At 39.5% G+C, this 12879-nt stretch overlaps 1 protein-coding gene across 1 annotated transcript in view; it reads left to right on the top strand.

Moving 5' to 3' along the window:
• The window catches only part of LOC136867311 (general odorant-binding protein 19d), a 54111-nt gene that overhangs the window by 27675 nt on the left and 13557 nt on the right, over nucleotides 1–12879 (top strand). The window contains exons 4-5 of the mRNA XM_067144467.2: nucleotides 6417–6573; nucleotides 9648–9715. Coding sequence (XP_067000568.2) covers nucleotides 6417–6573; nucleotides 9648–9715 — 225 coding nt within the window. The remainder of the gene's footprint in view (nucleotides 1–6416; nucleotides 6574–9647; nucleotides 9716–12879) is intronic.

Here is a 12879-nt window from a genome sequence, read left to right as displayed (position 1 = left end):
GAATCCCATGAAATCCTCGAATGTGTATAAGAAGGCCCTGAACCACATTGCAGGTGCTCCGTCCAAAAACTTCTCTACAGTTCGTAATTGCCGCTCCGCCGGAATTTTATTTTCACTAATATAGTTAGTGATCTCGCGGATGAAGCCTTTAGGGGTTATATGTCCTCGAGCGTCGTATCTAGGTGGTTTGTCGTCTGACATTTTGATGACGTGGACCACAGATGTCGGGAGGGCATTTGATGATGATGACGATCCGTCTCCTACTTCAAAAGTCCGGTCGTATCAGCTTGTGACATGCCTTCCTTTTTATGAAAGCCCTGATTGTCTGGGGTCTCGAACTCTCGGTACTGGATATGGAAGTCCTGAACTAACCCTGGCTGTTCTAACCTGGCCTTGACCTGTTCCAGATCCTTTCTAATCTCATCCAGCCTTTCGGTATTACTGTCTGACATTTGCTTGGACACTGAGTTCTGCCCCGTGTGGACCTTAAATTGTTCCACTATTCTGACCTCTGTGTCAGCGATCGTTTGGCTTTGTTCCGCCAACCCATCAGTTTTTCTGAACAATGCTATATTTGCCTCCTCACACTGTGTGAGTCTACGGCTACGATCTTCCGAATTCGTCTTTATATCCTGAATTTCATTTCTAAGACCGGCTACTAGTACTAGGGTACGAACAGTTTCACCTCGTAACTCAGCGATTCCCTTTTCGTGCCTGTCCAAAGTGTTTGCAGTATGTGCACCTTTACTTTCCACGTGGCTTCGGAGGATATCGTTTTCCTTGCGACATTCACCCCTCACCTCTTCGATGTGCGCCATTAAATCTTCGCGGTCGACCAACCTCTGAGCTGAGATCTCCTGAATACTGGCCTTTATTTTCTCCTTAATTTCGTTACGCTCTAGTAACGCCTCATCCCTGAATCGGTCAACCTTTTCATTGACACTAATAATACAAGAGTCGATATGCCCTTTTAATTCGTCCTTAGCGACATGACACGCCTCTTGGACTTGGGTCATTCGGTCCCGTAATTCCTGTCCTAGTGATATACTGGCGGCATGAACCTCAGCTATTTGTTCTGTGAGTTTCATTTTATTAATTTCACATGCGGCCTGCAACTTGTCCAATTTAATTTCTAACGAAATATTTGCGGCATTTATTTGTTCCGTCAGTTCCTGTCTATTAGTCTCAATTTTACGCTCTAGTGAAACACTCGCGGCCTGAACTATAGATGTCAGTTCCTGTTTAGTAGAAACACTATCGGCATGAACTATCGATGTCAGTTCCGTGAGTTCTTGTTTATTTAGAACCATAACTCGCATTAAGTCTTCCAAAGTGAGAGCTTTCACCTCTCCCTGTCCTTCTAACTGTTCACCTTGGGGACGCTCCCCACCTTCGTCTGACATTATATAAAATGAGAAAAGAGGGCCGATCAGCCTCTCATCCTATCGCACACGATTATGACAATTGTGGGTCTAGGCCCTATCATACGGTTATATCCTCGTTAATATTTTCTAGAATTTTAACTTTCCAAATTCAAAACCAAAACAATATTTTTCGCTTTCACATAGCGAATTATTATAGAACGTAATTCAAATTTGCATATTAATTACCATCACGTGCTTATTATGCCTGAAATTCATATCATTAGTCACTCCAAACTATGACAATAACACCAACAACAATCGATAATACAACGATGGAAAACTTGAAGTCACCTGTCTTGAAATAATTTAAATTTAACTTACACAGTTCCATTATCTTTTTATTAATACTTGAATCTGGTTCTCAGTCACATTTTTACCAAATACAGTATTCCTAATAAATTTTGCCTATATAAAATTTCTGCCCATGGATAGTTATATTTATGCGGAGTCTCACTAAATCACAATAAATTTTAATTTCATAGAATAGGGAATTATTAATTTAATGAGCCTTTATAGCAATAAAATACTACTGTATAATTATCAAGTCTAGCCCCGTTCGAAACTAACCTTACTTTAACATGAAATACTACTTGACACATCTAAAACCACTATTTAACCGTGATGCGGTCAAAATTTAATTAAATATCCCGATTGGGTTTACATTGAAGTTAAACAACTGGGCCTATCTATAAAGCAATCGGGCACTGAGCTGGTTGCTCATGATATCGTCGCTAATACAACAAAAAGTTCAGTTGTTTTTTTATGTAAAAAAAAAATAAAGTCACCCGTTGCTCAAACATGATGCAATAGGCCCTTTTACGTTGGGCGCCATTATGCACCCGCTCACTTCCTGAGTCCCAGACTAGCATTTATCTCAGGGGTGATCAGTTCGAAAACGATAAAAAAAATTATATAAAGAAAATCAAAAAATATATATATATCGACGCATCAAATGAACACAGGGATGAACGGGCATGCAAATTAAGATTACGGGGGACGACTCATTCATGGATACAAAATTTTGACTCCACAATAGGACTGGGAAGTGACAACTTAAATTCCATGGGCATACTGGACTAACTACAATGAAAATATATGGAAACTGTTTCCTATTGAAATTGCAATGAGAAGCAATTTATTCACTTATTTTGCATACTACACATGATGACAATTTTACATTGGGACACTTTCATCCTGAAAAATAAATGACATAATACTTGGATTTTACCTCACTACTCTGGTAGTGTAAAACATCTGGTGAATTCGTCCCAAATGGTTACTGGGGATCGAATTCACATCCGTATGATTGGACCTTTCACCGCTGGAGATCTTCTTTCGGAGACGAGGGCACGACAGTAACCTTTTACTGTCGTCTCCTCGTTCCGTTTGGACATGAGACACTTCCGGTATGTACATTCTGGTGAGCCGGACACCCACCGTGGAAAATGTTATCGCCTCGAAAAAACGGGAATTTATAATACGGACAAACTCTAGCCTATTATTTCCAGATTCACAAACACGCCAGGTAGAGTTCATTAACTCAAAGCCTATTTCAATATTTACACTTGTCAATACGACAAGACGTACGGAAAGGTTCATTACTATGCTCTGACCATGAAAACATGTGCCGTCCGTGGGTTATTTACGTATCTACCGCTAACAATCTCCCCGTGAAAACCCAACATCTGGTTCGGAGCAGTTCGACACAGGATGACTGTCCCTATTATATCCTCCTATGATTATTAAATAATATCATTACAATTCTTTATCTGATCGTTATCATATTCTTTGACTACCATCAATTAATTTTATTATTATCATTAATTTCAATTATAATCCTGTATTTGATTATTATCATTTGTCATCCGGGATGATTATATGCCAACCCTTGCCGACGTTTCAAACGAAGGGTCGTTCTTCCTCCTAATTTATCCGCACAATATAATGATCAGCTTCCTCATAAATTTTTTAAAAATTAATAATAATAATAATAAAAAAATATTTATGAGGAAGCTGATCATTATATTGTGCGGATAAATTAGGAGGAAGAACGACCCTTCGTTTGAAACGTCGGCAAGGGTTGGCATATAATCATCTCGGATGACAAATGATAATAATCAAATACAGGATTATAATTGAAATTAATGATAATAATAAAATTAATTGATGGTAGTCAAAGAATATGATAACGATCAGATAAAGAATGGTAATGATATTATTTAATAATCATAGGAGGATATAATAGGGACAGTCATCCTGTGTCGAACTGCTCCGAACCAGATGTTGGGTTTTCACGGGGAGATTGTTAGCGGTAGGTACGTAAATAACCCACGGACGGCACATGTTTTCATGGTCAGAGCATAGTAATGAACCTTTCCGTACGTCTTGTCGTATTGACAAGTGTAAATATTGAAATAGGCTTTGAGTTAATGAACTCTACCTGGCGTGTTTGTGAATCTGGAAATAATAGGCTAGAGTTTGTCCGTATTATAAATTCCCGTTTTTTCGAGGCGATAACATTTTCCACGGTGGGTGTCCGGCTCACCAGAATGTACATACGGAAGTGTCTCATGTCCAAACGGAACGAGGAGACGACAGTAAAAGGTTACTGTCGTGCCCTCGTCTCCGAAAGAAGATCTCCAGCGGTGAAACGTCCAATCATACGGATGTGAATTCGATCCCCAGTAACCATTTGGGGCGAATTCACCAGATGTTTTACACTACCAGAGTAGTGAGGTAAAATCCAAGTATTATGTCATTTATTTTTCAGGATGAAAGTGTCCCAATGTAAAATTGTCATCATGTGTAGTATGCAAAATAAGTGAATAAATTGCTTCTCATTGCAATTTCAATAGGAAACAGTTTCCATATATTTTCATTGTAGTTAGTCCAGTATGCCCATGGAATTTAAGTTGTCACTTCCCAGTCCTATTGTGGAGTCAAAATTTTGTATCCATGAATGAGTCGTCCCCCGTAACCTTAATTTGCATGCCCGTTCATCCCTGTGTTCATTTGATGCGCCGATATATATATATTTTTGATTTTCTTTATATAATTTTTTTATCGTTTTCGAACTGATCACCCCTGAGATAAATGCTAGTCTGGGACTCAGGAAGTGAGCGGGTGCAGTACGAATACTGTGAACTCTCTCTATACTTGCTCCATTGAGGAACAGATTCACGCCTCGGATGTTCTTCTTAGTGATGATCATCAATTTTGTTTTATTAGTGTTGTTGTCCAGACCATATCTCTTGCTTGTTTCAGAAATTTTGTTCATCAACTTCTGTAGCCCTTCCATCGTATCTTCAAAGACAATTGTGTCATCTGCGTAGCGCAAATTGTTGAGTTTGACACCATTCACTGAAATTCCTTCCTCCACATCAAATAGGGCTTCTTTGAATACGTGCTCAGAATACAGGTTGAAGAGTATCGGTGATGGTACATCCTTGCCTGACCCTTCGGCGTATTCTCACTTGCTTAGATTGGTATTGATCTATTTTCATGACTGCAGATTAATTAATTAATTAATTTGAAAACCGTTACCCGGAAGTTCAAAATCAAACACTTCCATCAACGGATTAATACTAAAGATGAAAGCTAGTTACTAAAATTTCCTACATTGTTCTTGAATTTATTGGAATTAATTTGCCTTCCCATGTTCTTGCTCTACATATGGAGCCATAGAAATCTGGACGTTCCCCAACGGCTCCTAAAAGGAACCAGATTATGGCCTTATTGTAAAAAAATTGTTTAGATTTGGAAATAGTAAGATAGTTGAGATAATGTTGGGCAGAGAGCTTTAATACACTCGAATCGACTTAACATCATATCCATTTTCCTTCAAGAGGCATCAATTTCTAATTTTCGCGTTTAGAAATAGAAGGATGAACTGCACGATAGTCAAGTATATGTTCTTGCTCTCAACTTTATTTGTTGATGTGCTGTCTCCATATTGATGCTGATATCGATAGGTAAAGAGAGGACAATTGAGGATTGTCGATTTATTTTCTGTATCTATGAGTGGATGAATGTTTCTCCTTGGGCAATTACTTCCTATTAACTAATTTATTTATTCGGACTGGTTCATAACTGATATTTAGTTTTGTCCATTGACTATTGTTATATGTTTGTGGTATGTAAAGGGATATATGGTGTTCAAATGAGTAAACTTAAAAGGAAAGAAAGTGAACCCCCTTCCAGATCTCAGTTCAGAATTAACTTCTGCTGCGGCTTGAGTTCTATAATATGATCTAAATTGCTGATTAATCGACTACTGTACATAAAGTAATGCCCGTACAGTTCCTCAACACCCCTGGAGGTGTGGAAAGTAAAGGTTTCTACTTTCTATGGCTTGTCAGGTCGAGTGGCTCAGACGGTAGAAACGCTGCCTCCTGAGCCCTAGTTGGTGTATTAGATATCGATTTACGACCGGGCGGGTGCCATTTGAAGATGTTCATATATGCCAGCCTCTTGTAGATAGATTTACCGGCACTTAAAGGAACTACTGTGGGTCAAATAACCAGCACTTCGGTGTCTCCGTAAACTCCGTATTCATGGGTCGTAAAATTATTATTATTATTATTATTATTATTATTATTATTATTATTATTATTATTTGTATAATACCATTAATAAGTGAGATAGAGTGGTTACAAATCTGTCTCTTTGCCTGGAATTGGATGTATTGGTTCTACAATTTTTCGACTTACTACTACGAAATCGACCCCTTTCTATTAATTTGAACCGAAAATGTGTGTTACTGCATGAGGTAGGCAGTTCCCAATGATGAATTACCACTGAATTGTCATATAAATAAAATTAATAAACCTATAATGAAACTTCATTATCATTGCCACGATTTCCTTTTTTCTGTTTATAAAAGAGGTACTTGTGGATCGAAGTTAGTCCTGTATTATGTGATTAATACCCAGACGACTATCATGTTTGATGTTCTTGGCCTTGGAAAACTCTTAATGAAATGTTGTTTTACAGTGTTTGCAGTACTGCGCTTTTAGCAAAGCGGGAGTTATGAATGGAACCACTTTTGCTTCTGAGGACGACATTTTGAAAGTTTACAACGCTGTTCATAAAGATGATGACGAGTTCATCGCCCAGGGTCCGAAAGTTGTCAACGAATGTTTAGCTGAAGGTAGGTTTTGAACTCTGTATTCACAGTTTTACAGTACATGTACACTCAACTGCACAAAATTTGGTCGCTAGCTAAAACTGAAGCATCCGCCACATCGGAGATCAACCAGTCAGGGTAAACATGTACAGTACTGGCCGTGGAACGGAAGTATACATAGTATCTGGCTTGTAGACATCACTGAGATCCGATTTCGGATCAACGCATAACACGTAAACAACAAATATCGTAGGAAATTGTTCCTAGAAGGTAGAGGAGTAGCTATTTTTCCTGTAAGTACGTTAATACGTACCATCGCTAAGTGTATGTTATGCCACCGGCTTCGACAGCGTATCTAATAGCTTAGTTGATTAAGGTACAGTATTTCGGAGACAGGGAAGGATATTGCATTGTTTCGAATCTACACAGTACTCACAGATTGCAATATGCATGGATCATTGAAATCCCAGTCCGACTCGTTGGCTGAACGGTCAGCGTACTGGCCTTCGGTTCAGAGGGTCCCGGGTTCGATTCCCGGCTGGGTCGGGGATTTTTAACCTTAATTGGTTAATTCCAATGGCACGGGGGCTGGGTGTATGTGTTGTCTTCATCAACATTTCATCCTCATCACGACGCGCAGGTCGCCTATGGGGTCAAATAGAAAGACCTGCATCTGGCGAGCCGAACCCGTCCTGGGATATCCCGGCACTTAAAGCCATACGGCATTTCATTTCATTGAAATCCCAAAGCCAAAATAAAAAAATAAAAAGTAAATATTTCACGTTGGACCTATTTTTACACCTTTAAATGCCTTTCTCATTCGTCCGACTCACTGACTGAATGATGAACATTGAAGCTTGCGGTTCAGAGGGTCCCGGGTTCAATTCCCGACCGGATCGGCGATTTTAAACGCATATGATTATTTTTTGGCTCGGGGACTAGGAGTTTGTATTTTTTTGCTACTTGCTTTACGTCGCACCGACAAAGATATGTCTTATGGCGACTGTGGGACAGGAAAGGGCTAGGAGTGGGAAGGAAGTGGCCGTGGCCTTAAATAAGGTACAGCCCCAGCATTTGCCTGGTGTGAAAATGGGAAAACACGGAAAACCATTTTCAGGGCTGCCGAAAGTGGGGTTCGAACCTACTATCTCCCGAATACTGGATACTGGCCGGACTTAGGCGACTGCAGCTATCGAGCTCGGTGGAGTTTGTATTTGTCGCAACACATCCCTCTTCATACTCAGAGAACACACCACGGTACAAACCACCACCCACCCCCTTAAAATGACAATGACGGCAAAATTACCTTGAATACCTTCTGAAGTACAGTGGCCACAGAAAGTATTAGTACACCAACATGTTGACGTATATCTTGTATATTAAGCACCATGAACTAATATGAACACACCCAGTGAGACATATATATATATAAAGAAAAGACAACACCTTGCTGTACAATTGCTATGAGATTGACAGCGCTCAACATAATAAACAAATAAACCCCTCTTTTAACACAAAAAGTATTCGTACACTATTAGATTATTCAAAACTTGCTGATGTTTTTGTTCAAACACGGTCTTAACATTTTGTATGCATGCCTTTAGCTTTGATGACTTGTTTCAGACGTCTTGGTATTGAGCTAACTAAACGTCTGATGTACTCTACAGATATGTTGGACTTTGCATCCGAGAGTATCCCTTTAAGATGTTCTTTATCAGTAGGATGGCGTACTTGCACTTCTTTGCCTAGATGATAACACAGGTTCTCTATGGGGTTGAAATCTGGACTCTGCGGTGGAATGAGAAGTCTTCTTGGGGCGTTGTACAACAACCATTCACGGGTTATCATGGCACAATGCTTAGGATCATTGTACTGTTGGAAGTGGAAGACTTCTTCCAGATGAGGCTTGTGTGCACTGCTGCTTAAATTATGGCGCAACACATCTACGTACTTCCTAGCATCCGTAATACCATCAATAAATGCCAGGTTTCCCACCCCATTCGCAGCCATGCAGACCCAAAACCATCACACTCGTTCCTCCGTGTTTTACCTACGTGTTGAGGTTCAAGTTCGGTGTTTGGCTTCCGTCAAAACCTTACTGCTCCTACCAGTTCCGAACTGTGTAAATTTCGCTCACCAGAAAAAATAACGGTGTTCCAAAAGTCCATTGTCTTTTCACAATACTCTTTCGCGAACTGTAGGTGCTTCTGCCTATTTCTTTCACGTATAAGTGGCTTCTTTCGTGGACATCCACTACGTAGGTTCGCACTGTGCAATACATTCCTTGTAGTTTGCACACTCACCATTTTGTTGGACCTTGAAGCGAGGTCTCGACGATGGATGCAGCACTTCGAAATGGTTCCTTTCATGTCGAATGCACAATAATGCGTCGCTCCCGTACTGTCAGCACTTTTGGACGACCAGATCTGGGTTTGTTTTCTGTTTGTCCGCTGTGCTTGTATTTATTAACTATTGAACTCACCGTAGTAAAGCTAATGCCCAGCTGTTTTCCAATCTGAGGATAACTTTTACCTTGTTTATACAGTTAACACCATATTCTCTCGTTGACTCAATGAAAGTTCCGTTTTCTTTCTCCCCATACTAAATAATCTTACGGCAACGACAGAACAGTGATGAATGAAGAGATATCAACCCCTACTGCAGACACAGCGGCGAAAACCTGTGCGACAACTGATTTAACCAATTACAAAGACGGTACATCCGCACTGTACGAATACTTTCTTGGCGGTACGATCTGCAGTATCTATACAGTATCGTGCCGATCATATTACATTTTTAAACGATCTGTATGTTCAGCGTGTATATCTGATGTCTGTCGTTATGCCATTTATAAATCTGACTTCAGCCCGTATGCCGTAATGATATTCCATCACATTCCACAGGTGTACGAATACTTTTTGTGGCCACTGTATGTCACAGAAATACTTTCTTGTATCATAATAAATTTTAATAACAAAAACTGTTTGATTGTTTTCTGTAGGATTCAATTTAACTCTCCATTTTATGAAAATATTAAATAAATTCAACGCCGTGTGACAGTATGATCTTAATATGCTTTCTGACTTTATGCATTTCAGCTTCAAAACTAGAGACAGATGATTCCTGCTTATTGGCATATTTCCTGCGGCAATGCGCCCATGATAAGGTGAGTACGATTTGATTTTGTAGTGTTGGACAACAACACAGAAGGACAATTCAATATTTCACTTACAATTTCGTGTCTAATGATCGCTTTGTATACTAGGCAACAAGATATTTGCAATTAGTGAACAAGAAGTAGCATATTGGTTGAATAGCAAGTATCACCAATCAATCACCAATCAATCAATCAATGATACAGTTAGGGCTGTCACCCGGGTGGCAGATTCGCTATCAATTGTTTACCAAAAGCCAAACCCCACGGCACCTAACGCCCTTGAAAGGGCCTTGGCCTGCCCAGCGACCGCTGCTCAGCCCGAAAGCCTGCAGATTACGAGGGGTCGTGTGGTTAGCACGACGCAACCTTTCGGCCGTTATTCTGGACTTTCGAGATCCGCGCCGCCATCTCACCGTGAGGTAGCTCCTCAATTCTAATCACGTAGGCTGAGTGGACCCGGAACCAGCTCTCAGGTCGAAAGAAAAATACCTGACCTGGCCGGGAATCAAACCCGGGGCCTCCGGGCGAGAGGCAGGCACGCTACCCCAACACCACGGGGCCGTCAGTTGTTTACCTAGCATTTTAAAAAATATTTTCAACGACTTGGAAATTTATCCAGTATTTCCCTTGATAATTTACCCCAGTCCCTTACTCCTCGTCCTATTAATGAATGTTTGCCCCAATCTGTCCTCTTGAAATCCAACTTTATCTTGATATGATGATCTTTCCTACTTTTGAAAGCTCCACTCAAGTTTATTCTACTGCTTATATCATTCCACGCCAATTCAGCAGTGACAGCTCGAAACATACCTCGTAGTCGAGCATCTCACCTCCTTACCACGAAATCTTCCCAGCCCAAAGTCTGCAATATATTCGTAACACAACTCCTTTGTCAGAAATCACCCAGAAAAAAAAATCGTGCTTCTCTCCTTGGAATTTTTTCCAGTTCTCGTATCAAGCAGTAATGGTAAGGGTTCCGTACACTGGAGCCAGATACTATATACTTACCAGATACTATATGCCCTCTCCTTTACATCCTTACGAGAACTCCTAAATGCTCCCAAAACCATGTGAAGAGATTTGTAACGTTTCTCTACAACCTCATTAGTATGATCACCCCAATGGAGGTCATTCCTTATATTAACATCCAGGTATTTACATCCTTCCCTATGAGGTACTATCACACCATCAACACAACAATTAAAAGTTAGCAGGTTCGATCCTGGCTCAGTTCGGTGGTATTTGAAGGTGCTCAAATACGTCAGCCTCGTGCCGGTAGATTTAATGACAACTAAAAGAACTCCTGCGGGGCTAAATTATGGCACCTCGGCGTCTCTGAAACCGTAAAGGTAGTTAGTGGGACGTTAAGCCAATAACATTATTTATTATTCATTTATATATATATATATATATATATATAAGTAAACATTAATCATTTCAAGATCAAATAACGCTTCACCTACTCTAATTCTCTGAATTCTATTTTCGGCAAATGTAACCACCCATACAACCAATCTTTAGTCTAGTCCAATAGCCCTCATTTTCGTCAGTACTCTCCCATGATCTACCCTATCTATCCGCTCATCCATCCGAATTCGACTGAACAGAAATTCTTACGCTTTCTTGATATAAATTTGAACTGGCCTCTCTCATGTAAAAATTATGAAAAACCGTGGAATATTACTAATATAGACACTGATATGTTGTACCACAAATGTCGTTATCTAATACCATTTCAAAACTGGCTGAAAATTATGATTAAAACATGACATCCCACGAAAATTAATTTTTACGTTCATAGAAGGATTTTTTTGGTATGCACCCATAATTTCTGTTACTGTTCCCTCTATGTTTCGGATGACGTTTACATTTTAGAATAAGCTTTAAAGTTCTACAATATTTGATGTCTGCAATATGTTTGTGTACTGTTACTCGTATGACTCTTCTCAATTATTTCACATCTTCTGCTTATTTACAAGTGATAAATAACACTCAACAGTAATAGTAACGTCTTAGTGGTCTAAGGGACAGTCTACACTCGCTTGGCGTCTCATATCATCCATCACAAGTTAGATGTCCCTTTTGACCATCACGCTCGTATTCAACACGTACAAATACCATCAAGCTGTGCTACTTACAACTTTACTTCTTTAACCAGATTAATGGTGGTATACCTTTTCATGTCCAAAAAACACTTTTTTCGTTTTTCATAATTTTTGATAGTTTAGACCTTATTTTATAATGTACTGCTTGTTTATTTTGTACACGCCATCCCGTAAGGTCTCAAATACCATTTAAATGTCACTCTGACAGCTGTGGACACGCCCACTTTTTGTATAACAGATATAGTTTTGCCGCATTTTAAAAAAAAATTGAATTTCGCGGCATGTACTCACGTTCTAGGGTTGGTACAAATGTTGCGGCTTGGCGGGTGGCGCATGTCTTTTGTTTTGTGTCATGGCTGTTGTTTTCAACACGTCCTGTTGTGGAAAGTAAACAAAATGTAAAGGAGTAATGTTTTTAGGATGCCTAGCTCAACTAGATTGTTCAAGAAGTGTCGATGAGGACAAATAGATCTGTGTCTACTCTTGTTCTGAATTTCGTCTTTTCCTTTTGGGCATTCACTTGTTGTATGCTTGGCAGATTTACAGTAGTATCCACGGACAGATGATAGTGCTGGAAAATTTAGGAATTAATCCTGGCAGAAACATGCGAAAATTTGTAGTGAAATTGATGCAGAGCGAGTGAGAAAGGCTGACCTACAGGCTGAAATGGTGATCCAGAGAAACAGGGTAATGAGCAGGAGCAGGAAGAAAGCAAGGGAAGATGTCTGTGATGATCCAGATGATTCAGAATATGGACCAGGGATGCATTAGGCAGTGTGTAACTTTAATTCAATTTTTCCGAAGGTATAATTTTTAAATACATTCAGGTATTTTAATCAGTATACATTTAAGCCAGGTAAATGAAATTTTTACCAGATGTTTTACTGTGCTTGTTGAACATACTGACATTATTTTATGCCTCTAACTCAAATAGTTCCAACGTTATTGAGTATAACACTTCACATAAAGCAATTATTTTTATCAGTAAAGTTAAAAAATATGTTTCTGCTATGTGTGAGGTTAGATGAAGTTATAAAATTGTCGGTATATAAAATAAACATTCCTTTT

The sequence above is a fragment of the Anabrus simplex genome, chromosome 3 (genome assembly GCF_040414725.1).
Source record: "Anabrus simplex isolate iqAnaSimp1 chromosome 3, ASM4041472v1, whole genome shotgun sequence".
NCBI lineage: Eukaryota > Metazoa > Arthropoda > Insecta > Orthoptera > Tettigoniidae > Anabrus > Anabrus simplex.
Note: the sequence above shows the minus strand (reverse complement) of the source record. Positions and strands in the feature narration are given on the sequence as shown.